Consider the following 25,993-nt stretch of genomic DNA (forward strand, 5'->3'; position numbering starts at 1 on the left):
GTGCAGCTGCTGGCTGAGGCTGCCCGCCCACCGCAGCCTTGCCCCGGCGCGCCATCCAGGTCCCTTCCCTCCCAGGCCGTTAGGGGCGCCGCGCCCTGCCTTAGCTCGTTATGGGCCGCAGGCTGTGGCTGAGGCCGGCCAGCGGCCAGGCAGGTCTGGGCACAGAGGACGCTCGGGGTGAGCTCGCCCCCCTTTACCCCTCTCAACAGTCCCACACCCCAAAAAGTCTGCGCTAGGAAATGTCTTCGCCAACAGGCACCCTCTGGGTGCGGGACGGACACCCCCCCGCCCCCAGCGCCCAGTTCGGCTAAAGCGGCTGACACCCCGTTTCGGGGAGATCTGGGGGTCTGGTCCAGGACATTTATCACTCCGCATTTAAACACGCTGCCAAAAAGCTGGAGTGGGCGTGATTTCTCACACCTGGCAGCCTCAGCAGCAATTGGGTGTAAGTTGGAAGGCTCAGTTCCCTCTAGGGAAGGAAGCAACCCACGCCCCTTTCCAAAATTGATCTTATTTCTTGTTGTTTCCTCGTGGTCATTTCCACTCGTTAACCTGGAAGGAAAGGAGCGAGGTCTGTCACTCATGAAACTGACCCTTCAGAGCTCAGTTTGCACGCAGTTCCTCTTGCTGAAACTCCCACCACCCACCGGGAGAGCTTGAGACCGAGTAGAGCTGCAAGGCCTCTGAGATCTGAAACACAGGGCTGGAATTCAAGCCCTGCCCCTTCCAAGCCATGTGATCCTGGGCAAATCACATAATCTCTTTGGTACTTGTGTTTCCTTGTAAAACTAAGATAATTCCTGCTTTAATCACCTCTCCCCTTTGTCAAGGCGCACATGAGTTATCTGTTAAGGTGTATAAAAGATGAACAAGTATAACCCCTATTATTTATTAAAACAAGTTGACAAAGCGTAAAAACGGAGACAGGTCTCTGGGTTGTGGCTGGATGGGAAGGGAAATCACCGAATCATGCCTGCAGACCTGAGGGGCACCAAATCTTGGACAGAAGAGGTGACTCCTTCCCTCTGGGGGATGGTTGCACCCAGTGCTACACTGGTCCCCAGGAAGCTCTGGGCAATGGGTGGCTGACACTCACAGCCCAAGAACCCCAACTGTTCTGTTTTGTTCTTTGTTGAAATGACCCCAAACACAGGAGTTCCAGGGTAGCTCCCCCTGCCCCCCATAGCAGTATTCTAAGATGCCCCTGGGAACGCACCAGGCAAGTGTGAAACTGCCATTTCCTTAGCCACCACTATTGTAGGTCAGTAACAAGATTTCAGATTCGAAACCAGGAGAAATATCTATCCCTCCTGTCCTCCCAGGCTGGCCACAGCCAGCCAGTATCAAAATCTGGGGTAATTCCCAATGGGCAGCTATGAGAACACCCATTTTGCAGGCTGGGTAGAAGGATCCTGGAGATAACATGTAATAAATACACCATGCTTACATGCTTTGGTACGGAGTACCCGCTAGTAGAAAGTATTTTTTCTTATAATATAACTGCTTTTATTTCATTTTAAATGGAGAAAAAAGGAATGCTGGGCTTTTCCAGTGAGCTTGGCTTTGCCGGGGGCCGGTTTCACAGTTACTGAACCATGGTCATCACTGCATTGTGCCAACGATTCCCAGTCAGGTCGCCTTTCTCAGAACAAAAAGAAATGTTAGACTGGCCACTTTCCCTCATGTGTGGGCTACAGAGATGTCCAACCAGGTAATTAATTCAGGATCACAAAAAACACATGTTGAGCTGAATAGTGCAAAACCACCCAGAGAATTTCCTCTTCTCTTTAGGACAAAGTTTTGGACTCTAAGTTTACTTCATTCCCTGCCTTTTCCTATAGGCCCTTCCTCTATACTTCCAGTATGGCTGTTTTTTTAGTGTTAGGTGGTTTACTTTTAAAGAGAAACAAATTTGGATACGAGCCTTTCTGCGGGAGGAAATGATATCAAACCCTCTCTCCTCTAAGCTGCCCCTTTAACGTATTTCCAAGTGACTGTTCATCTGAGAAGTATTTTAAAATATTTACAGACCCTAAAAGCTGGACCAACTTTACATACTACTACTAAAATGGCTTTTTCGGATAACCAGGATGAAAAGCGAATATGGATGAGCCTATGACCAGTCCAAACTGTGAATTTCAAGACAGCCATCTGTGGGCAACGCTTATTCTGAGATTATAGGTAGAAAATGGCAAGCCAAGGAAAGGCTGGAATAGCAGCAAAATGTATGCAAGAGCGACACCTGCTGGGTATCAGAGGAAGAGGGCTGCGCCGGTCTTCCAAAAGGCAGAAAACCCGTTAAGATAGGTCTAGATTCAAACACTGAAGTGGATAAATGTGTTTTCTGACATCTTAAATGAGAATCTTGTTATTGCCACTGAGAAAATGACAGTGAACAGTGTAGGAAGTGAATAAATCATTTATTCTGGCTTTACCTTCCCTGGGCTTCCTTCTGACAGCCAAGGGTCTATGCTTTTAGTGAGTGGCAAAATCAGGTTTCCTGGCATTAGTTTAAACACTTTTGGTAGGTAGGAGCTCTTTTAATAATTCGGATGGCATGTGCAGGTCACTGCAGGACTCACACATGTAAATAGCAAAAACAAAACTATTTCTATGCAGTTGATCTAGAATTCTCCCAGTATCCAACATTCGGAACCTACTTCTGCCTTAGCTAAAATAGAATAAAATTTGGAATTCTGACCCAATGGGCTGTTTGCCAACGAATCCGGCTCTTCTATCCAATGGAAAAAAGGAGAGAAAAATCACGAGTTACAAACCAGTTCTGTATAGTTCACAGAAAATGCCGGCTGGCTATGCCTGGACGTTAGAGGTCATGGAAGAAGACAAAAGTGAATTCAGGTCTGCAGGTGGCCTGCACCTGGGAACAGAGTCAATATTCAATGTGGTAGCCTCACTTCCTACAGTAGCTGCCATAAACTGGGCTGCCCTGAATGGGGGAACTGAAGAAAAATTCCTCTGTAGGAAGGGACAGAAGACTAGCTTCACCAAGGGAAGGAAATATTTGCATTGATGTTCAATGTGTTCCCTGCAGATGCCGTGGGGAAACCGTCCACCCTTAGCCCACCCCCAAAAGTCTTCTTTCTTCAACAAGCCGTTTCTGTTCTTGCAAGAGTGAACGGATTTGCTTCTGCAGGAGAGTCGGAAGCACCGAGAATGGGGCTGTCTTCCCTTTCCTTTCCTTCCAGAAGGGCCAGCAGCCTCAGGCAAGCCAAAGTCCTTTCCTCCTGAATGCGCAGTCTCGTGAATTCCACTGTCTTCAAAAATTGAGCAGCTGGTGGCAGCTCTCTGAAGAGCCGGGAGAGGAGGTGGCTCTGCTCTGATGCTGTCCTATGAAGATGATGGAGGCTTTTAGGGCTGAGGGGATGGCAGCTGGACTTGGAGAGGAGCCGGAAGAGGTGTTCAGAGAGGTATTTCACAAAGATTAGGGTCTCAGCCCAAAAGTTGACCTCTGCTTTTTCAAACAGGTAGTCTTCCACCTAAATCAAATGACAAAGCCCAGGGTCAACATTGCAGGGGATGTTGAAAAGCTCCCATCCAGACCAGAGTCCTGCCGGATGTGGAGGAGGTGTGTCCCCTCCCCCTCCCTGGGGAGGGCCCACTCTCGCCTGTCAGCACCCACATACACTTGCCACTGGCAGTCTGTAAGGTCACCTTCTATTTTCATTTGCTGTACTTCTCTACCGGGGAGGAATTTTTTTCCTCAGACTTAACATGACCTTTGATAAAGATGTGTCTGCGGTTCCAAGCCAAGATTTGTGGGGGCCTGCTGCTGAAAAGGGAACCTCAACATGGGTGTGGCCTCTGGACCCAAAGGTGCATCTAGAAACCAGAGGGTGGGGGCAGGGAGGAAGAGAAATCTCAGTGGCAGAACAAAGAGCAAAAAAGGAGACCTTGCTCTCTGTGTACGAAACCAAACTGCTATAATGCCGGGAGTTTTCAAGGTTATTTTATCACAGACAATTTATCTTGTCTCCAAATTTCCCATAAACAGGCTGCTTTTTGAACTCTTGGCTTGCTGGGTATGTCAGAGACGACCAGCTGAGTCAGACACTAGTGGAATGGAAACAAATTTCAGTTGACGAGATGCTTCTGCTGCTAGTCTTGGTCCTCAGTTTTCCTGTCTGTTGACTGTAAGCAGCAAATACCCTGGTAGGATCCTGATTCTCTGGGAATGTTTCGCCTTCCGACTTAACCATGGGGAGCCTGTAGCTCTTCCAGTGCGGACTAATAAGCATTCTCCATAATTAAACCCTCAACTTCCAAGGGGCCTCTTCCTTTTTCTTTTTCTTTTTTTTTTTCTATTGAGGTATCACTGATATACAATATTATACTAGTCTCAGGTGTACAACATTTGTATCCACTGTGAAATGATCACCACACTTAGTTACCATCTGTTGCCCTACGAAGTTAATATAACCTTATTGCCTATAGTCCACATGCTATACATTCGTCCCCATGACGTATTCATCTTATAACTGGGAGCCTGTACTTCTTGATATCCCTTACCCATTTCACACGACCTTAACCACCCCCTCCCCTTCAGAAACCACCAAACTGTTCTCTGTGAGTCTGGGTTAGGTTTAGTTTTGCTTGTGTTTTAGATTCCATATATTAAGTGAAATCAGGTGCTATTTGTCTTTCTCTGACTTATTTCTCTTAGTATTATACCATTGAGTTCCATTTGTGTTGTCTCAAATGGTAACAGTCCATTCTTCTTCATGGCTGAGTAGTATTCCCATACATATATAACACACACATAATATACACACAATGCATGCGTGTGTGCGCGCGCGTGCGCGCACACACACACACACACACATCTTTATGTATTCATCCATTGAAGGACATGTTAAATTGATTCCGTATCTTGGCTACTGGAAATAAAGCTGCTGTGAACACAGTGGTGCATGTATCTTTTCAAATTAGTGTTTCCCTTTTCTTTGGATAGAGCCCGGGCTATGAAGTTGCTAGATCTCCTGTTCTATTTTTAATTTTATGAGGAACCTCCATACTGTTTTCCATAGTGGCTGCACAGATTTACATTCCCACCAACAAGACATGAGAGTTCTTCCTCTACATCCTCACCAACACTTACTTCTTGTCTTTTTGATACTAGACATTCTGACTGGTGTTAGGTGATACCTCATTGTGGCTTTGATTTGCATTTCCCTGATGATTAGTGATGTTGAGCGTCTTTCCAGGTGCCTGTTGTCCATCTGTATGCCTCCTTTGGGAAAATGTCTATTCAGATCCTCTGCCCATTTTAAAATCAGATTTCTCTGGTGTTATTGAGTTGTATGAGTTCTCTATATTTTTTGGATATTAACCCCTCACTGGACATATAAATCATATGCAAATATCTTCTCCCACTAGGTAGGTTGTTTTCTTTTTTTCTTTCTTAAAATTATTTATTTGAGAGAGAGGGCAGAAGCAGAGGGAAGAGACAGAGGGAGAAGCAGTCTCCCCACTGAGCCAGCAGCCCAATGTGGGACTCAATCCCAGGACCCTGGGATCATGACCCAAACCAAAGACAGAGGCCCACCAACTGAGCCACCCAGTCACCCTACAGTAGGTTCTATTTTCATTTTGTTGATGGTTTCCTTCAGTGCACAGAGGCTTTTTAGTTTGATTTAGTCCCAGTTGTTTATTTTTGCTTTGTTTCCCTTACCTTTGGAGTCAGATGCACAAAAACATCACTAGGACTGAAGTCAAGGAGCTTACCATCTATGTTTTCTTCTAGAAGTTTAATAGTTTCAGGTCTTACATTCAAGGCTTTAATCCATTTTGAGTTAATTTTTGTAAATGGCGTAAGAAAGTGGTCCAGGTTTATTCTTTTGCATGTAGCTTTCCAGTTTTCCCAATACCATTTATAGAAGAGACTATCCATTCCTCATTGTATATTCTTGCTTCCTTTGTCAAAAATTAATTGACCATATATATACGTGGGTTTATTTCTGGGCTCTCTATTCGGTTGCACTGATCTCTATGTCTGTTTTTGTGTCAATGCCATACTGTTTAGATTACTATAGCTTTGTAGTATAGTTTGAAGTCAAGACACATTATACCTCTGACTTTGTTCTTCTTTCTCAAGACTGTTTTGGCTGTTTGGGGTCTTTTTTTTTTAAGATTTTTAAGATTTTATTTATTTGACAGAGATCTCAAGTAGTCAGAGGGGCAGGCAGAGAGAGAGGAAGGCTCTGCTGAGCAGAGAGCCCGATGTGGGGCTCGATCCCAGGACCCTGAGATCATGACCCAAGCCGAAGGCAGAGGCTTCAACCCACTGAGCCATCTAGGCACCCCTGTTTGGGGTCTTTGGTGATTCCCTATAAATTTTAGAATAAATGTTCTAGTTCTGTGAAAAATACCATTGGAATTTTAATAGGATTTGCATTGAATCTATAGACTGCTTTGGGCAGATGGATATTTTAACAATATCAATTCTTCCAATCCAAGAGCAGGGAATATCTTTCCATTTATTTGTGTCTTTTTTAATTTCTTTCATCAGTATCTTACAGTTTAATAAGGTCTTTCACCTCCTTGGTTAAGTATATTCCTAGGGTTTTTTATTTTTTATGCAACTATAGTTAGGACTGTTTTCTTGATTTCATTTTCTGACAGTTTGTTATTTATGTATAGAAATGCACCAGATTTTTGTACATTGATTTTGTATCCTGCAACTTTATTGCTGAATTCATTTATTCTAAAAGGTTTTTTGGTAGAGTCTTTAGGGTTTTCTAAATATAGTGTCATGTCATCGGCAAACAGTGACAATTTTACTTCTTCCTTTCCAATTTATATGCCTTTTATTTCTTTTTCTTGCATAATTGCTGTGGCTAGCATTTTCAAGACTCTGTTGCATAAAAGTGGTGAGAGTGGGGATCTTTGCCTTGTTCCTGATCTTAGAGGAAAAGCTTTCAGCTTTTATCCACTGAGTATTTTCAGCTTTTATCCACTGGGGTTGTCATATATGGCTTTCATTATGTTAAATATGTACCTTCTACACCCACTTCGTTAAGGGTTTTGTTTTTACCATAAATGGATGTTGAATTTTGTCAAATGCTTTTCTGCATCTATTGTGATGATCGTGATTGTCTTTCATTTTGTTAATACTGTGTATCACATTGACTGATTTGTGGATGTTGAACCATCCTTGCATCCCTGGAATAAATTCCACTGGATTATGGTATATGATACTTTTAATGTGTTGTTGAACTCAATTTGCTAATAGCTTGTTGAGGATTTTGCATCTATGTTCATCAGGGATATTGGCCTATAATTTTCTTTCATTCTTTCTTTTTTTTTTTTTTGTGGTGTCCTTACCTGGTTTTGGTATCAGGGTAGTGCTAGCCTTATAAATCAATTTGGAAACATTCCCTCCTCTTCAATTTTTTGGAAGAGTTTGGAAGGGTAGGTATGAAATTCTTGAATGTTTTGTAGAATTTACCAGCAAAGCCTTCTGGTCTTGGATTTTTGTTGTGTGTGGGGCTTGCCCCCCTTTTATTTTTTATTTATTGGGAGGTTTTTAATTGACTCCCAGTAACTGGTCTATTCAGATTTTCTATTTCTTTATGAATCGGTCTTGGAAGATTACAAGTTTTTAGGAATTTATCCATTCTTTTTTGGTTGTCCAGTTTGTTGGCATGTAATTGTTCACAATAGTCTCTTTTTTTTAATCCTTCACAAATTTATTTCTCTCCAAATTCATTACAAATAAGAAATATCTTAGAAATACCTTCCAGTATTTCAGAAAAAATGGATTTGAACAATAGTACTCTAGTAACATTCATCAAACCATTCATTCATTCATTTATTAACATCCACCATGATGGTGGATGTGTTAGGTATTGGGAAACACAGTGATAAATGAGTAGCCCCTGTCCTTTTAAGGCTCAGTTTAAAAGAGGAGAAAATGTAAAGATATTCCCCTAAAGCTTCAGTTTTATCAACCAGTTTTTAGAATCATAATTTTTTTTTTCAAAGGTGTTTCTCCATAACCTTTACACACAAAAAACACACTAATTGCTAGTCAACTGCCTTCACTGACCAAGTAGGTAGGTCTACGGGAGAGCGGTTTTCACACCGCAAGTTGTAACATTTAAGAGGTCATGAAATCAATATGGATTGCAACCAGTTAAAAATAATAAGACAATGGTTCAGAAACATCAGTACTATGTGTTATAAAGTATTGTTTAGTGAAATGTTTGTTTCAGAAGTACAGAGTGAGAGGGAAGTGCTTCCCTGTCTTCCTATATACACCTCCCATCCTCCTTCCACCTGCCCCAAGACACAACCTTAGCATAGACATCCAATTCACAGTAGTCTCTTCTGATCTTTGTATTTCTGTGGTATCAGTTGTAACCTCTCCTCTTCATTTCACATTTTATTTATTTGAGCCCTCTTTTTCTTGGTCAGTCTAGCTAAAGTGTTGTCTATTTTATGTTTCAAAGAACAAGATTTTAATTTCATTGATGTTTTCTATTGTCTTTTTAGTCTGTATTTCATTTATTTCCACTCTGATATTTATTCTTTCTTTCCTCCTCCTAATTTTGGATTTTGTTTGTTCTTTTTTTTCTGATCCCTTGAGGTAGAAAGTTAGGTTGTTGAGATCTTTCTTGTTTCTTGATAATAGGCAATTATCACTTGAACTTCCCTCTTAGAACTACTTTTTCTGCATCCCATTGATTTTGGTATGTTCTGTTTCTGTTTTCATTTGTTTCTGGGTGTTTAAATTTCTCCTTTGATTTCTTCTATGACCCAATAGTTGTTCAGTAACATATTGCTTAATTTCCATGTATTTTTAGCTTTTCCAGTTTTCTTCTTGTATTTATTGAGACTTGTTTTGTGGCCTAACGTGTTCTATCCTGGAGAATGTTCCATGTGCATTTGAGAAGAATGTGTATTCTCCTGCTTTAGATGGGATGTTCTGTATATATCTATTAAAATCCATATGGTCTATTGTATTGTGTAAGGCCAACATTCCTTTATTTATTTTGATTGGATGATCCATCCATTGATGTAAGTGGGATATTAAAGTCCCCTACTATTATTACATTACTCATAATTTCTCCCTTTAGGTCTGTTATTATTTGCTCCTATGTTGGGTGTATAATATTCATAAATGTCATATATTCTTGTTGGATTGACCCTTTTATCAATATGGTGGCCCTCTTTCTCTTTTATTGTGGTTTTTGTCCTAAAGTTATTTTATCTGATACGATTATAGATATACCAGCTTTCTTTTTGTTTCCATTTGCAAGGAATGTAATTCTCCATTGCTTCACTTTTGGGCTGGATGTGTCCTTACTTCTGATGTCTCTTGCAGGCAGTATACAGATGTATCTTTTTTTTTTTTTTAATTAATTTAGCCAGTCTATGTCTTTTTTTTTTAAACACTTTTTTTTTTTAAAGATTTTATTTATTTATTTGACAGGCTAGGGAAGTTTTCAGCCATTGTTTCTTCAATTTAGTTTTCTGCTCCTTTCTCTCTCTTCTCCTCTTGGGACCCCTATGGTGTGAATGTCATTCCACCTAATGCTGTCCCAATAGCTCTCTTAAGCTAACTTCTTTTTATTTTTATTTATTTATTTATTTATTTAAAATTTTTTTTATATTTATTTATTTTTAAGATTTTATTTATTTGACAGAAATCACAAGTAGGCAGAGAGGCAGGCAGAGAGAGAGGAAGGGAAGTAGGCTCCCTGCTGAGCAGAGAGCCTGATGTGGGGCTCAATCCCAGGACCCTGGGATCATGACCTGAGCTGAAGGCAGAGGCTTTAACCCACTGAGCCACCCAGGCACCCCTAACTTCTTTTTAAAATTTGCTTTCCTTTTTGCCGCTCTGTCTGGATGAGCTCCATTGCTTTGTCTTCCAGCTCACTGAGCCATTCTTCTGTTTCATCCAGTCTGCTATTGAGCCCTTCTAATGTTTCTCAGGTCAGTTATTGTATTTTTTGGCTCTGTGCCTTCTATTTGATATTTATGTATATTTTCTCCTTGTTGCAGTTCTCACCGTGTCCATCCTTTCTTTCCCAAGTTCAGTGAACTATTTTTTTTAAGATTTTATTTATTTATTTAAGAGAGAGGGAGAGCACAAAGGGAGAGTGAGAGGGCGAAGCAGACTCCACGCTGAGCAGAGAGCCCGATGTGGGGCTTGATCCCAGGACCCTGAGGGCATGACCTGAGCCGAAGGCAGACACTTAACTGACTGAGCCACCCAGGCGCCCCAGTGAGCTTCTTTATGGACACTACTTTGAATTCTTTATCAGATAGATTCCTTATCTCCATTATCATTAAGGTCTTTTTCTGGAACATTTCTGTTTCCTCATTCTGCTTGACTCTGTGTTTGCTTCTGTGTATTAGGCAAAGAAGCCACCTCTCTTGGTCTTGAAGGAGTGGGTGACCTAATGGGTGATGAAACTTCTCCTTCAACTTTGCCCTAGCTCTTGGTTGTCTCTTGAACCCTTCTGATTGTCTGAACAGCCTGATTTTTTTTTTAAAGATTTTATTTATTTATTTGACAGAGAGAGAGATCACAAGTAGGCAAAGAGACAGGCAGAGAGAGGGAGGGAAGCAGGCTCCCCGCTGAGCAGAGAGCCTGAGGCAGGGCTTGATCCCAGGACCCTGAGATCATGACCCAAGCTGAAGGCAGAGGCTTAACCCACTGAGCCACCCAGGTGCCCCTGAACAGCCTGATTTATTCTTAATATGTCCCCATTGTTGAGGATGTGCCAAGACCTGTCAGTGTTCCAAGGGGAGGAATCTCATTTAGCACCTGCTTTTAGGCTGATTGGAAGCCAGATCCTTTGGCAGCAGCTTTTAAAATATATATAATACTGTGGGATGGCAATTGTGATCCTTCCTGGCCTCCAGACCAGGAGATCTTGAGGTGTCCCTTGGACAACTGTTGCAAAAATTGGGGCTCTGGATCAATGTATTAGGTTTTTGGGGAGAGGTCTCATGGAGCCGTAGCAAGGCCAAGGGGAGCATGCAAGGATGTTACCTCCTGCTTATGTTTCCTAGGAACACCTCCTGAGCCTCTAGATGTGTGGGAAACCTGAAGCCTATCTCTCAGGCTGAGGATCCAGGCTAAGTAAACAGCCTTTTTTCCATGAAGACTGGGGTTGTGTTTCAGTCCACTGTCTGTGCAGGGCCCTGGGGTGGTAGGCTGCCGAGAACTGTCTTCCTGATCACCACCTTCCTGCGGAGTTCAGGATGCCAGCTCCCTTGGCCACCAGGGCCAGGCAATCAAGGGGTGTCCTGGGTGTGGAACAGCCAAAGCTGTTGGCTTTAGCTAGGCCATCGGATAGTGAAGGCAGTGGGGCCTGCCCACGGGCTTCAGAAACCCAGGAGGCTCTTTGAAAGTCCTCTCCCCTGGTGATCTCAAGACTTACCACTGGAACCTCAAAAGTCAGCATGAGAGCTGCCCCTGCTCCCCCAGCAGCATCGAGGCAGCTGCTGTGGTCATTTGGAGACTTTCCTAATTGGTTATTGATCTGTATGTGAGCACTCAGAAGCACACTTTCAGCAGCCACGGGAAGCTGCAGCAAGCCTTCTATGCTGATCTAGTGGATTTGGGCCACCACTCTGATCCCATCGCCATGGCCCTGAGACCCTGGGGTTACCTGATGGGTGCTTTCCACAGGGACCGCAGAATCATCACCCTCTCCCAACAGCCATCCCAGCAGGACTGGGAGTCCAGGGGCCAGCTGGTCCCACTGCTGGAGCAGGTCACACAGAACAGCCAGGGCCAGAGTCAGTGCAATTGAAGCGTCCACCTGACAGAAGGCAAATTCTGTGGAAACGAGAAAAAGAGAGAGAGAGAGAGAGGTGAGCGTTGAATGTGCTGCTCAGGGCCAGCCTGGGGAGGCTCTGCAGGACTCCAGGAACATGAAGGGCCTCAGGTCAAATCACTGCCACCAGCCTGCAGGGAGGTGGCTAGGCTCCTCAGAGGTCATTAGTCCATTTCATTCTGCTGGAAGGAGTCAGAGGCCTGAACCTCACCATTTTCATGCCTCCCCCATCCCTGTGTGGTCAGAAGCAATTCCACCTATAAGATGAGACATTTAGCTCCCGTCAGCCCACCTACTGTAACTGGAAGGACCTCAGGAAAGCTTCCCACCCTGTGTCTCTTCTGCAGGCCTGTCACAACGCCTGAATGCCACTGGTCTGCCCCTCCCTCCGAAAGCAAATCCCGCTGGCCACGTGACACATTAACCTCTTGCCATTTTACCATTTTAGAGCAGGGCATCAGCAAACTTTTTCTTTTTTCTTAAAGATTTCATTTATTTATTTGACAGACAGAGATCACAAGTAGGCAGAGAGCCTGGCAGAGAGAGAGAGAGGAAGAAGCAGGCTCCTTGCAGAGCAGAGAGCCCGATGTGGGGCTCGATCCCAGGACCCTGGGATCATGACCTGAGCTGGAGGCAGAGGCTTTAACCCACTGAGCCACCCAGGATCCCCAGCAAACTTTTCATTAAAAGGTCAGAGAATAAATAGTTTAGACTCTGGGGGGTCTTCAGGTCCCTTTCACAACTCCTCAACTCTGCTGAAAGCAGACACAGGCAATATGGAAACTTTAATTTCCAGTAAAATTTGAATTTCATGAATTTTTCACTTGTCATAAAATATTCTTCTTTTGATTTTCTCCCCCCAACCATTTACAGACCTAAAAAGCACTTGTAGGGGTGCCTGGGTGGCTCAGTGGGTTAAGCCTCTGCCTTTGGCTTGGGTCATGATCTCAGGGTCCTGGGATCGAGCCCCACATTGGGCTCTCTGCTCAGCAGGGAGCCTGCTTCCCTCTCTCTCTCCACCCACCTCTCTGCCTACTTGTAATCTCTCTCTGTGTGTCAAATAAATAAATAAAATCTTAAAAAAAAAACCACTTGTAGTTCATAGGCTGTATGGCAGCAGGTGGCAAGCTGGATTTGGCTCATATCTGCTGCCCCCTTGTCTTCGAATTCATTTTTTCAGATCCTCGTCTTGCTAGCTGGCTAGGAAAGGGTGCGGAAAGAGTAGAATGGGGTGCAGAAAGAGGAAGCGGGTGCCTTGGGGAAACCATTGCTTACTTCATCTTTTGCCTTGGACAGTCCTAAATATAGGTTTGAAGAGAGGCTCTGGGTGTTGACACTTCTGCTAACAACTGGAGGCCTCCTAACCTGGAGGAGGTCTGAGACATAGGACTGCAATACTACCACCAAATGAACCTCTTTGGATCCCTCCATGCACCAAGGCCTGTATTTTGATGACCCACTTCTATTGAAGCCTCATTGTTCCCTAATCCCCATCTCCAGTTCCAGCACACAGACCTGGCCTGGACCGCTGGCCCTCACAGAGACTTGCTCAGCACACCGAGAGAAGGCTCAGAGTCTAGACTGAAAGCTTGAGCTCTCAGGGTACTGAACCGGTCCAAGTAGGATGCCCCTGCCCCCATCCCAGGGCCCATTATATGCCAGGCCCTAACCAACTACTTTCTGTCCATTCCTTTGACATCCCATGGACTGGGTATTGTCATCCCTACTTCACAGGTGCAGAACCCTGGGCTCAGATTAAGTTACTTGTATATAGTCCCAGTGCTTTAAGTCACTATAAATAATCAGAATGGGCACAATGTTTCATGGCGCCTCCGGAGCACAGATTTGAATTAGCATCAACATTCCAGACATATAGGTCTCCCCAGTGAGATAAGCCAGGCTAGTGACCCTGAAGCGGGCCCAGTACTACCTGGAGCCCACCCAGCAGAGCCTGGACTCATGGAAGCAACCCCAAGATTGATGTCACCATCCCCGAATCAATCTCTCAGGACCCTACCCCTTGGTGCCTCTGCTCCCCAGCCTGCTGCCTCCTGCTGCCTGGAACCAGGATTTAACCCAGGCAACAGAGAAAGAAGAGAGGGATGAGAGAGAAACAGTGAGCAAATGTGCATTTTGGCTCTCGGTCTGGGGCATGTGTTGGTCCGGCCCTTACCTACAGTATAATCTCTATTTTTATCTCTACCTAACTCCTCTGTGTAGTTCTCAGATGGTTTAGAATCTGTATGGGGAGATGGTACAATTAATTAGCATCTTTCACACCTAAAAGAACTGAAAATATACATGAAGATTAGCATAGGATTAAACACATAGCAGATGCTCAGAACATTCTAGTGTGTGGCTCCGGAGATCATGAAATCTTTTCCTTTGCCCCTAACTTGATTTAATTTGAACACTAACATAGGGACTGCCATAAAGAAAGCATTCACTAAATGGTTACCTAGGGTTACTGGTGATAATAATGAACACTGGCCTATCTAACCCTTATTGCTCCCACACGAGCAGGGAGGTATTCTTATTCAACCAATGAGGAAGCTATGCTCACGGGGAATGGATCCAAGTTTGCACAGTCAGCAGTGGCGGCAGTGAGCTAAGTCTGCCTCAGCCCAGACGCTGCCCCCACCCCATGGGGAGGCCATGCAGAAACAGCCCACGGAGATGAAGAAGTCACACTTGGCTTTATCACTTGTATTCATGATGCCACCAGGAAGGCCTGCTGCACTTGCCCCACCTGCCAGGACAGATGTCTCCCATCCTGTACCAATTTGTCATGAATTGTGCTTAGGAAGTGGCAGGTGAGTGACGGGCATGACAGAGGCACAGGGGAGTGTTGGTGTGACTTGGCTAGGAATAGATCCAGAGAGAATTAGAGCCATCCAAATACTGATTCTGCCAGATGAAAAAGGAAGGGGAAAGAAAGCTGGATGGGGGAGGGGGGAATTAGTTGGATTTAAATCTGCTTGAGGGGCCAGATGCACCCCACCAAATTTCCTCTTTTATTACTTTGTCTTGAACTAGGATGGCTTGGCCAGAACAACCCAGATCGCTACTGGCCACATGCCCTGTGAAGGGAGGCAGAAGAGTGGGAGAGGAGTTTTTTTTTTTAGCTCAGCACACAAGCCAACTAGGCTCTCACGGGCTGGCCAGTCCATCAGTGAAACAAGAAAGCAAGTGACCAAACCACCAGTGTGTCTGAAGAATCTGTTGCATGTCCAGAACAGCTAAACAATCTGGAAAAACACAACAGAACTGGAAGACTCACACTTCCCGGTTTTAAAACCTAACTACAAAGTGACAGTAATCAAGACAGTGTGGTGCTGGCATAAGGACAAATATACAAATCCATGGAATAGAACTGAGAGTCCAGAAATAAACCCTCACACTTACATTCCATTGTTTTTTTGTTTTTTGTTTTTTTGACAAGTGTGCCAAAAACAATTAACAGTAGGGAAAGAACAGTTTTTTCAACCAATGGAGGCAGGACACCTGGGTATTCATCCATAGGCAAAACAATGAAGTTGGACCTAATTCACAGCAGGTACAACAATGGACTCAAGATGGATCATTAAGAGCTAAAACTATAAAACACGCAGAAGCCACCTGGGTGGCTCAGTGGGTTAAGTCTCTGCCTTTGGCTCAGGTCATGATCTCAGAGTCCTGGGATCAAGCCCCACATCTGGCTCTCTGCTTGGCAGGGAGCCTGCTTCCTCCTCTCTCTCTCTCTCTGCCTGCCTCTCTGCCTACTTGTGATCTCTCTCTGTGAAGTAAATAAATAAAAAAATCTTAAAACACGTAGAATACAGAAGTGAAGCTCTGTGATCTTGGATTAGGCAGTAGTTTCTTAATAAGACATCAGAAGCCCAAGCAAGAAAAGAAAGGTCAGACTTCATCAGAACCGTAAACTTGTGCTCCAGAGGACATCATTAATAAAGGGAAGACAACTCATGGAGATGGAGAATATATCTGCAAATCCCATATCTGACAAGGGACATATATTTGGAATATATAAAGCACTCTTAAAATGAAATAATAAAAAGATAACCCAATGAAAACATGTGCAAAGGATCTGAATAGACATTTCTCCAGAGAAGATCCACAAATGCCCAATAAGCACAGGAAAAGATACTCAGCACCATTAACCATCAGGAAAATGCAAATCAAAACCACAGCGAGATACCACTTCACAACCATTAGATCCATAATACAAAAGACAGATAATAAGTTTTGGTGAAAATGTGGAGAAGTTGGAACTCTCAGACACTGCTGGATGTAAAATGGTGCAGCCAGTTTGGGAAACAGTCTCGAAGTTTTGCTCACTCCTAGGCACATACACTGAAGAGAAATAAAAACCGTATGTCCACATAAACATTTGTATTTGTGAATTTTCATACTAGCCAATACACAGAAGCAGTCAAGACATCTATCAACCAAGGGATAGATAAATAAAATGTATAACTGTATAGCGGAATATTATTTAGCTGTAAAATGGAATGAAGTACAGATACATGCTACACCACAGACGAACCCTGGAAACATGCTGAGTGAAAAGAAGCCAGACACAAAAGACCATGTATTGTATAATTCCACCTATGTGAAATATCCAGATCAGGTGAATCACAGAGACAAAAAGCGGATTAATGGCTGCCAGAGGTTGAAGAATGGGGAGATGGAGGAATGACTGCTGATAGAAACAGCGTTTCTTTTTTGGGTTGACGAAAATGTTCTGGAATTACACAGCGGTGATGGCTGTACAACCTTGTGATATACTAAAATGTGTATATCCGTAGGCTTTAATTTGGTGAATTTTGTGGCATGTGAATTATCTTGGGCCAGGGGGCAGGGGGAATGTGGCAGGCTGAAAAATGGCTCCTGGCCCCTGGAACCTGTGAATGTTACCTTATTTGGAAAAAGAGTCTTTCCAGATGTGATTTAGTTAATGGTCCTGAGATGAGGAAATTGTCTTAGATGATCTCTAGGTGGTGCCGAGATGCCATCACAAATGTCCTAAAGAGAGAGAGCAGAAAGACACCCGAAACCTGGAGGAGAAGGTGACGTGAAGCCAGAAGACTGGAGGGATGAAGCCTCTGGAAGCTGGAAGAGGCAAGGAATTCCCGAGAGCCAGATTCTTCCCTGGAGCCTCCAGAGGAAGCGTGGCCCTGCCGACACCCTACTTTTGGACTTCTGGCCTCATGAGGCCATAAACTGCTATTGTTTTAGGTCACCAAGTTTATGGTAATTTGTTAGGTGACAACAGCCCCAAGAAACGAATACAGGGAGAATAAAGGGGGAGTGCTAAAGGCATGGGTTTCTTCTCACAATGACGAAAATGGCCTGAAATCAACTGGGGTGATGGTCGCACAAGTCCACAAATATGCTACACCTGGAGCATTGTCCCCTTTCAGGGAGGTGACTTGTGTGGTGGTATAGGGCCTATGTTAGCAAAACTGTGACACTGAAAAATCTGCTACGTGTACAAGTCAGTTCCGACTGCCGGGCACACTGTGTGCCTCGAAATATCTTGCAGAACACTTGAGCCTAGACCAACACTGTTAGCCAGCAGGCTTGCTTGTGGGGCCCAAGCCTCAGGGGCTGGAGGACTCTGCAGAGGGGTAAGGTCGCTCAGCAGGTGGGGAGGGCACCACCAGAATAGGCTTCCTGGTGGAGCCGGGCCTCTGCCTGGCCCTTCCCAACTCAGGAAGTAGGTGCCTAAGGTCTTCTCTGTGGCCAGCACCATGCTGAGTACTGTGGAAATGCAAGTCAAGGAGCTGACATCTCCTGTCCTCAAGAAGGCGGTGCTCTGGGAGGGAGGTTAAGCTAAATATCAGGGAGCAATGAGACATCTGGTGCTCGATGGAGTGGTGTGGATCCCACGAGCTGCAGGAATCAGGGGAGGGAGGAAGTCAGTGTGCACGAATAAACCATTGCCTGCCAATCGCTACCGGCTAAGGCTAGAGTGAAATACGCCCTAGAGCCCTGTGAGAGGGCTTCAGGTGGGTGAGGTGTGCTGGTACATACTCTTGTCTGTGCTATGCCTATAAAAGGGGGATTAGCATTTGGTCAATAGGAAGTGAGTTGCACCGAATCTGCATTTGGAACTAGTTAATCCTTGCCTTCTCCCCTTGTGAATGGATCACCTGGGTGGTAGGGCTTCGGAGCCGATACAGTGTGGACATCCTCTTGCTACTGTTCCCTACCCCCCAGCATGGGGCTCTTCTGCCAAGGCAGACACCTGGCTGACGGAAGATACAGGCTGAGACTCCTCAGGCGAGCATGGGGAGTCCCACAGCCCTCCCGCCCATGTTCTTTCCCACTCCTGGGACGAGGCCCCCCTTGGGGTTGGCAGTTAGAGGCAAGCTTCACACAGGGCTGGACACACCTCAAGCCCCAGGCTTTGAGGTGGTCTTCAATCACACTGATGAAAATGAAAATGCCAATGTCGACTTGTTCTGGGTGCCAACCTTGAGCTTGAGACTGTGGATTCAAAGTGCACTGTCTGACTCTAGAGTTATCATGGGGGAGAGGTCTTCTAGACCAAGGCCATTGGTCAAGTCTCCTTTCCAAGAGGGGCCAAGTCAGCACAATAAATGCTGAGAAAATGGAGATGGGTTGAGTATTCCCTGCCCCTAGCTCAGGAGCATCCTATTCTAGGCATCTGTGGAACTCCCTCCAACTCGCCATCCCACCATCTCCCTGTCCACATGCTCACCCATCAATACAAGCTTCTATCTGCCCATGGTACTTATTGTCACCTGCTGTGTGTGTGTGGAGGGAGAGCGGTACTATGAGAAACTCGAGGAAAACTCCAGTCCCTTCTCTCTGAGAGAGGAGAGTGTGGTCAGTGGTGAGCTGACACATGAAGGGTCAGGAAATAATCCAAGACGGTGTATGACAGGGGCTGATAATATCATGAGTAGCAGTAATGAACGAACAGAAAAGAAAAAAAAATGTGGGGAATGGGAGGAGGGAGCTTTATGGAGGGAAAATGGGCAGGCTGAGGATAAGGGGCCATGCAGAGCTGGGACGAAAGGGAAGAGCAGGGAGCTCAGGCCTGCTCCTGAGGAGGGGCTCCTCCCAGGGAAACTGGAGGTGAAGCTGGAGGGCCAGACAGACTGGAGCAGGCCCAGGGAGGCAAAGGCAGTGTCTGAATAAGGTAGTATTACTGGGTCTTCTTCTTTTTTTTTTTTTTTTTTTTTAAGATTTTATTTATTTATTTGACAGAGAGAAATCACAAGTAGGCAGAGAGGCAGGCAGAGAGAGAGGAGGAAGCAGGCTTCCTGCTGAGCAGAAAGCCCGATGTGGGGCTCGAACCCAGGACCTGGGATCATGACCTGAGCCGAAGGCAGCGGCTTAACCCACTGAGCCACCCAGGCGCCCCTTGGGTCTTCTTTTTTGCTGAGAGAAAATATTTTAAGGTTGCACTAGGCTGCTTCCGGACAACTTCATTATTTTTGGTCTTCTCCACAGACTTCTTCACTTCCCCTCAGTGGAGCAAGAGCCTGTATTTTATTTGGTCATGAGAATCAAGTGTAGACGGCTGCTTGGTTCGGCTGCTGACTGCCGCTTGCCTCTTCCTGAGGCTGCCAGGGCCCCTTTGCCCCCTGCCTCTCCTGGCCCTCTACCCTGGAGCCCATGACTCTCCGCTCCTCAGGGCCAACACAGTCAGGACTCAGAGGTGGGATTTCCTGGCATGGCAATCAGTAACAGGACTTCAGGGTTCTCCCAAAGGTCACTGCCCTAAGGAAAGAAAAGGGGTGGCTTCTCCAGTTTTGAAGAACACAGCAGCAAGGCTGGGCAGGGGAACATGGGTATTCATGATATTAGTCTCTGTTCTTCGGCTGAATATTTTTAAAATTTTCATTCAAGAACCAAATGTGCTGGTCAGTGCTCTCAAAGGGCAGCTCCAGCCTCAGCCTCCGCGGACACTGGCTCAGATGCTGGGATGCTGACAGCACTGAGTCTTGGGTCCACCCACTCAGAGCTCCAAGCCGGTGCCTCTGGGCCGTCCTTCCCTCCTGCTCCCTAACCGAACAGCGCTGTTAGGTCTGGAGGGGATCTCTGACTTCACCTGGCCCAGGTGGACCCCTCCTTTTCCTTCTTCTTCTTCTTCTTTTAAGCTATTGCTTAAAAGAAAGTACGCAGGAGGCAGAACCCAATCAAACACACAGCTCAAGGGTTCTGAGGCCCCAGAGGGCCCCTCAGAAACATCTGGACAGGGGTCCAAATGGATTGTTGGGTCTGCACAAAAGTCTGGTATGGCTTGCATGGTTTTTTGTTTGTTTGTTTGTTTTTTTAAAAGATTTTATTTATTTATTTGACAGACGGAGATCGCAGAGAAGCAGGCAGGGAGAGAGGAGGAAGCAGGCTCCCTGCTGAGCAGAGAGCCTGATGTTGGACTTGATCCCAGGACCCTGGCATCATGACCTGAGCTGAAGGCAGAGGCTTTAACCCACTGAGCCACCCAGGCGGCCCTGGCTTGCATGGTTTTTTAAAAGTCAGGAGATTTCTCAGGGTGCCTGGTGGCTCAGTTGTTAAGCATCTGCCTTCGGCTCAGGTCATGATCCCAGGGTCCTGGGATGAGCCCCACATTGGGCTCCCTGCTCAGTCGGGAACCTACTTCTCCTTCTCCCACTCCCCCTGCTTGTGTTCCCTCTCTTGCTGTGTCTCTCTGCCAAATAAATAAAATCTTCAAAAAAAAAAAAAAGTCAGGAGATTTCTCATAAGAATCCACATTTCCAGCATCTTTTGAAAATTCAGAGAATTAGTACCTGGTGTTCCAGGGATGCACTTTGGCATGCTAACAGACGCCTGGAGCTGAGCAGTGGCCATGCCCTGTAGGAGGCATCAATGTATCCTACTGCCTCCCACCTCACTCCTTATAGCCGTTTGAGTTTATGACTCCTACACCTGAGTACTGAGGAAGGCGACGGGTCCCAGGCCAGCCGCTCATCTTTACAGATGAGAGAACCAAGACCCTCTACCAAAGCTGTCTGATCACCAGTCTCTCCCTGGAGCTCTCTCTGGGCCTTCTCTTTCCCTCCAATTTTTTTTTTCTAAGAATTTTTATTTATTTGACAGAGAGATAGAGAGCACAAGTAGGCAGGATGACAGGCTGAGGGAGAGGAAGAAGCACCCTCCCCACTGAGCAGGGAGCCCGATGAGGGGCTCAATCCCAGGACCTCGAGACCATGACCTGAGATGAAGGCAGATGCTTAACCAACGGAGCCACCCAGGTGCCAACTTCCCTCTTATAGCTCCAGGTTGCTCACCATCCCTACCACCTGACAGTTCCTGTCTTCATGACTTAGCCAGGCCTACTCACCCCTCAGGGCCCAACTCAGTCCTGGGGTCTAGATTTTTCCAGCCCGCTATGACCTTTCTCTGCTCATACCTGCACAGCACTCAGTGTGCTCACAGACGGTGAGAGACGGCATTCTGTGGCTGAGCCCTATGTCTTTGTTTTTCCCAGGATCATCCATAAAACAGCAGTGGGCATGCAGCTGATACCATGCGCTTGGTTAAAGCCGTGTACTAAGCAGTCTACGAGGATGTGCTTCCCCAGTAGGAAACCTCCAAGACTGCAAGCCTCAGGTCACATGTAGACAGAATTATTGCTGTCCTTCTGCACCTGAGGTTACTGAGGGTTAGAGAAGTTACTCGTTCAGTATCACACAGGTGAAGTGGTAGGGGCCGCACAGAAGCCTACATTCTTGACCATTTCGCTGAGCTGCCCATACAGGTTGGATGATCACACAGACGGATGAGCAGACTGATGGTTTGTCTTTGTCTGTGCCTTCATCCATTCTTTGTCCTTCTGCACCCCACTCAAGTGCCCCGGGGGCTGACCTTGATGGCCTGTGCCACCCAGGTTCCCTGTCACCTGGTTTCCAGCGGGCTGCATCTAACGGGGAGGGAATGCTGAGAATCTGGAGGACAGAAAGAGAGAGAAGCTGGATACTTCTTTGCTGCAACCTCCCCTGCGAGTCGCCAAGGTTCTGGCCATGGCTGCGCCGCCCCATTCAGTTCTCCCTGGGTGCAAGAAACCCCATTCCCTCCGCTCTCAGCTAGTCTCTGGGGCCCCAACATCATGTTGGCTTCCCTCCACCTGGTGGTTCCCAACCTCAACCAGAGATAATATTGCCCTGCAGATGTCAACATCTGGACACATTTCTGGATGTCACGAGTGAGGGGAGGACAGGCTGCTGGCATGGAGTGGGTGGAGGCCAGGGGTGCTGCGAGCCACCCTGCAAGGCATGCGATACCTCCCCCAAATGTCAACAGGGCTGACACTGAGGAGCCCTGTCTTACCCCTGAAACAGTCCGCAACCTTACACAACTGTATGAAGTCCCCATGGTGAAGTCCTCACCAAGCAACAGTTCGGCGGGTAGATGGATGGACCCTTCAGCTCATAGGACCCGGCAATAGGGGCCTATGTCTCTATTTGGGGCAGAAGAGAAGAAGCTCATCTCCTCTCAACATTTTTCTGCAAGGCAATCCCTAGCTCCCTGCCTCCTCCTCAGCTCTCTGGGCAGAGAGGTGGCAACAGGTGACAAACAGCCGCTTGAGGTGGACAGCTGACCACAGAGCCCTCTCTGTCTGGAGGTGCAAACATTTTTCCAAGTCTGAAGAGAAAGGATAAAAACACCACTTGAAATTCTAAAAATAGTTTGGGGAAAACCTTTCAAATATTAGTAATTTGCTTTTTCTTAATTTTCTAGCCCTTTTCATAAGGAACAAATGGCCTGGATTCCCCACAGTTCCTGTGGACCCAACTCCCCAAGATGGAGACCCCCCCCCACCCCTCCACTCCAGACGTAGTCAGATGCCCAACGTCAACATTTTCCTGGTGACCCATCACAAAACCAGAAAACATCTGGCGGAGCTTTTGTTTTTATTTTAAAGAAAAGACATATTTAAAAAAAAAACTTAAATTTAAGGTTAAAAAAGCTATAATTTAAAAAATGTGGGCCCACCTCAAATCACTGGGTAAATAGATGTAGATTTTCCCCTAATTTTAAAAATGGATACAGCTAACATGAATAAAAACAAATAAGCACTTCATAAGAGTTAAAAGTGTGCACTTCTCACTTGGGAGGGCCACACTTCACTGAAAAGGGGGTGATCGAATAAATTATAGCTGGTGAGTAGCACACTCAGCTTCGGGCTTATAAAAATGCTTGCAACTGTTCGCTTCCAACCACACCAAAGAATGAGAAATGGATCAAAATCAACGTCACTCTCAGGCAACAATGGCTGCGAAAAAACCCAGGTTCTCCTGGGCCATTGAGCCTGGGGAGAAGAGGAGCACCCCCCCACATGCTTAGACCTTTCAAGGTACTCAGTTGTTCTGGTGTTGGGTGCAACTCACTGTCCTGTTCCTTGTGGCTACCTCCGAAGCCCAGCGGGGAAGGGTAAGGTGCACGTGAGCTTTGTTCATGGCTACTCCACAGCAGGCTAACAAAGGCCTGGTGTGTGATGAGGTCACAGGGGAAGGAGTGAGTTGGGTCCAGACCGGAGATGCTCTGGACAACAGCATCTGGTCCGCCCGTGATGCCCTCGTGCAAGGTGCAAAGTCAGCCCCTCCCTGCAGATGAGCCCTATGCTCTTCAGTAGCTCCTCCCTACGCTCTGCCCTGCTCCCAGGTGATCGCGCTCTGCCAAGCCTCCCCAAGTGTTCAGTTACCTCCTCCTCTTCATGATGGTAAGCACCTTGTACTTATTCCTTTTTGCTAGGTCACCCACCCCAAAGCACTCCTCCTGGAAGGGGCAATCAGAGCCCTTTCCCCACATCTCCCTGAACCTGCCGAGGAGCCAGTGTAGTGGGGTACAATGGGGGTGCCTACAGACTGAGAAGCCCTCCTGGGGATGGGAGGTGGGCAGCTGGGCAACTTGAAGTCTCCTGCCATCAGCCTCTTCTTCTTCTGCTTGGGCAGAGTTCAAGGGCTCTACAGACACATTCTACATTCCTTAGTGACCAACTTGGATCTTACCATTTCTCTTTTCCCTTTCCTTGAAGTCATTCCAGTTTTCTTTAGTTTATTCCACTTCTTTCTCTTACAGGAAATTTCTCCTCCACCTGAGCTCTGAAAACTGACTAGCTCCTTCAGAGTTGTTCCTAAGCTTCTCTGACCCTCAGCGCCACTACCCACCTGCCTTACTTCTCCCCTCCCCCTCCCCCAGCCCCTGGCCTCCGACTCCTGCTCCTGTTCTCAACCCTCTCAGCATATTTGGGGCTTTAAGTGGTAGAGAGGAAGAAACCAAATGACTGATTCATTTCAGCAAAGCTGTCATGAGCATGAAGCGCTGTGCCAGCCAGAAGCCAGAACTCCCCAGAACAGTCGTTCAGGTAATGCATGGGACACACAGTGCAGAGCACAAGATGGGGGTTTGCCGGGCTCTGCCAACACACTAGTGGACTATGGAAGATAGTGGTATGGATGGTCCTGAAGTATACCTGAAGACTAGAAATTAGGAGTCAGAGAAATGAAGAAAGATAATTCTGTCACACAAGGAGACAAGGAATTCAATTGGCTTGACAGAGTTACAAATAATTTCTTGATGAAAATTAATCAGTGTTGGTATAATCCAGACAAAACCTGTATTATTTAGCTAGCATTTCAGACTTCAGTCATCTGTCAAGAAAGGGTAGCCTGGTCTGCTTCTCCAACCTCCCTGTCCCTAGACTCACTCCTCCCGCCTCTCCCCTGACTGGACTCTGCGGCGAGAGCAGTGCTCTGAAGTTCCTGGTGTCTCCGCAGCCCTCCCCTGCCCCCGCTACTGGCTGCCCTGTCTTCTCAGGAGCATCTGGTCCTCGGCTGTCTGGATGATGGCACTCCGTCTCTCCCTCTGCACTGCCACTCCTAGGGACCACCCTCACCAGTCTTTCTTCAAGAGCAATGGTAACCTTCTAACCACCCTCCCTGGTTCTAGTTTTGTCTTCCTCCCCTCCAAGCCACCCTCCACCCTGTAGTCAGGGTGATCCTTCTAAAGCCTCCTCTCATAAAAGCCCTTTGGTGGACCCTTGAGGCTGAGTGCCCTAACTGCTCAGCCTGAAGGGCTCTTTCTGCCCGGCTTCCCTGCCCCATCACTACAAGGATAAACCAGTCTATAGCTCCCCTCTGTGACTCCTCTATCACCAGGGGAGTGACCATACCAGCCACGGGGGGTTTTAGGTTCACGTCTTCCTTTATTCTGGGCAACTGAGTTCCCTTCTCACTAAATTCTTCCCCTGCTTTAGTCCAATCTTCTAGTGGCCCCCAAAACCCTTAGCACCTAATCCCTTCCCCAGACTGTATTTCTTCTGATTACCAGCATCTCTTTGGTGACCTTATTCACCTTGAGAGAGACTCCAGGCTCCTCAGTCTTATTCCTTCAGTTTCTTTCCAGATCTAGCAGAATGAGGTCAACATGTCTTGAGGGCTGGGGCTGGGGTGGTATATACCTACTATTCCTTGACAGAGTGGACCTAGGAGGCTGCCCATCGAGAAGGGACCTCTGGGGCACTCGGATGGTTAGTTAGTACAGCATGTGACTCTTGATCTCAGGAGTCACAAGTTCAAGGCCCACGTTGGACAGAAAGCTTACTTAAAAAAAAAAAAGAAAAAGAAAAAGAAGAAGGGCCCTCCAGTTCCTCAAAAAGCTCAACGCAGAATTACCACATAATTCAGCAATTCCACTCCTAGGTATAGATCCAGAAGAAGTGAAACCAGGTACTCAAACAAAGACCTGTACATTCGTGTTCACAGCAGCACTGTACACCACAGCCAAAAGGTGGAAACAACCCAATGTCCATCAACAGATGAGGGATGAACCCAATACGGCACATCCGTATAACAGAGTATTACTGAGCCGTAAGTGAAGCACTGACACACGTTACCACATACCCTACGGAGGAACCTTGTGGACTCTATGCCTAGTGAAAAAGGCCAGGCACACCAATATCCTATGCTCCCGTTGACACAAAATACCCAGAATGGGAAGAGTCAGAGACAAAGAGCAGACTGGTTGTTGCCAGGGGCTGGGAGGGAAAGGGAAGGCAGCCAGTGGCTCCTTAATGGACATGGGTATTCTTGGGGGGTGAGGGAGCATGAGGAAAATGCTCTGGAACTATGATGGAGGGGGACGGTTGCACAATACTATGAATGTACCAAATGCCACTGACTTTATCC

At 46.3% G+C, this 25,993-nt stretch overlaps 1 protein-coding gene across 6 annotated transcripts in view; it reads right to left on the bottom strand.

The window, feature by feature from the left end:
- Positions 1–2,401: 2,401 nt before the first annotated feature.
- The window catches only part of THADA (THADA armadillo repeat containing), a 328,389-nt gene continuing 304,797 nt past the window's right edge, over positions 2,402–25,993 (bottom strand). For all 6 annotated transcript variants that reach the window (XM_047747152.1, XM_047747155.1, XM_047747154.1 and 3 more), the window contains 2 exons: positions 11,643–11,812; positions 2,402–3,497 (listed from right to left, as the gene is read on the bottom strand). In XM_047747152.1, the coding sequence (XP_047603108.1) occupies positions 3,105–3,497; positions 11,643–11,812 (563 nt within the window). In that variant the 3' untranslated portion in view covers positions 2,402–3,104. The remainder of the gene's footprint in view (positions 3,498–11,642; positions 11,813–25,993) is intronic.

This window comes from Lutra lutra, chromosome 9, assembly GCF_902655055.1.
Source record: "Lutra lutra chromosome 9, mLutLut1.2, whole genome shotgun sequence".
Lineage (NCBI taxonomy): Eukaryota > Metazoa > Chordata > Mammalia > Carnivora > Mustelidae > Lutra > Lutra lutra.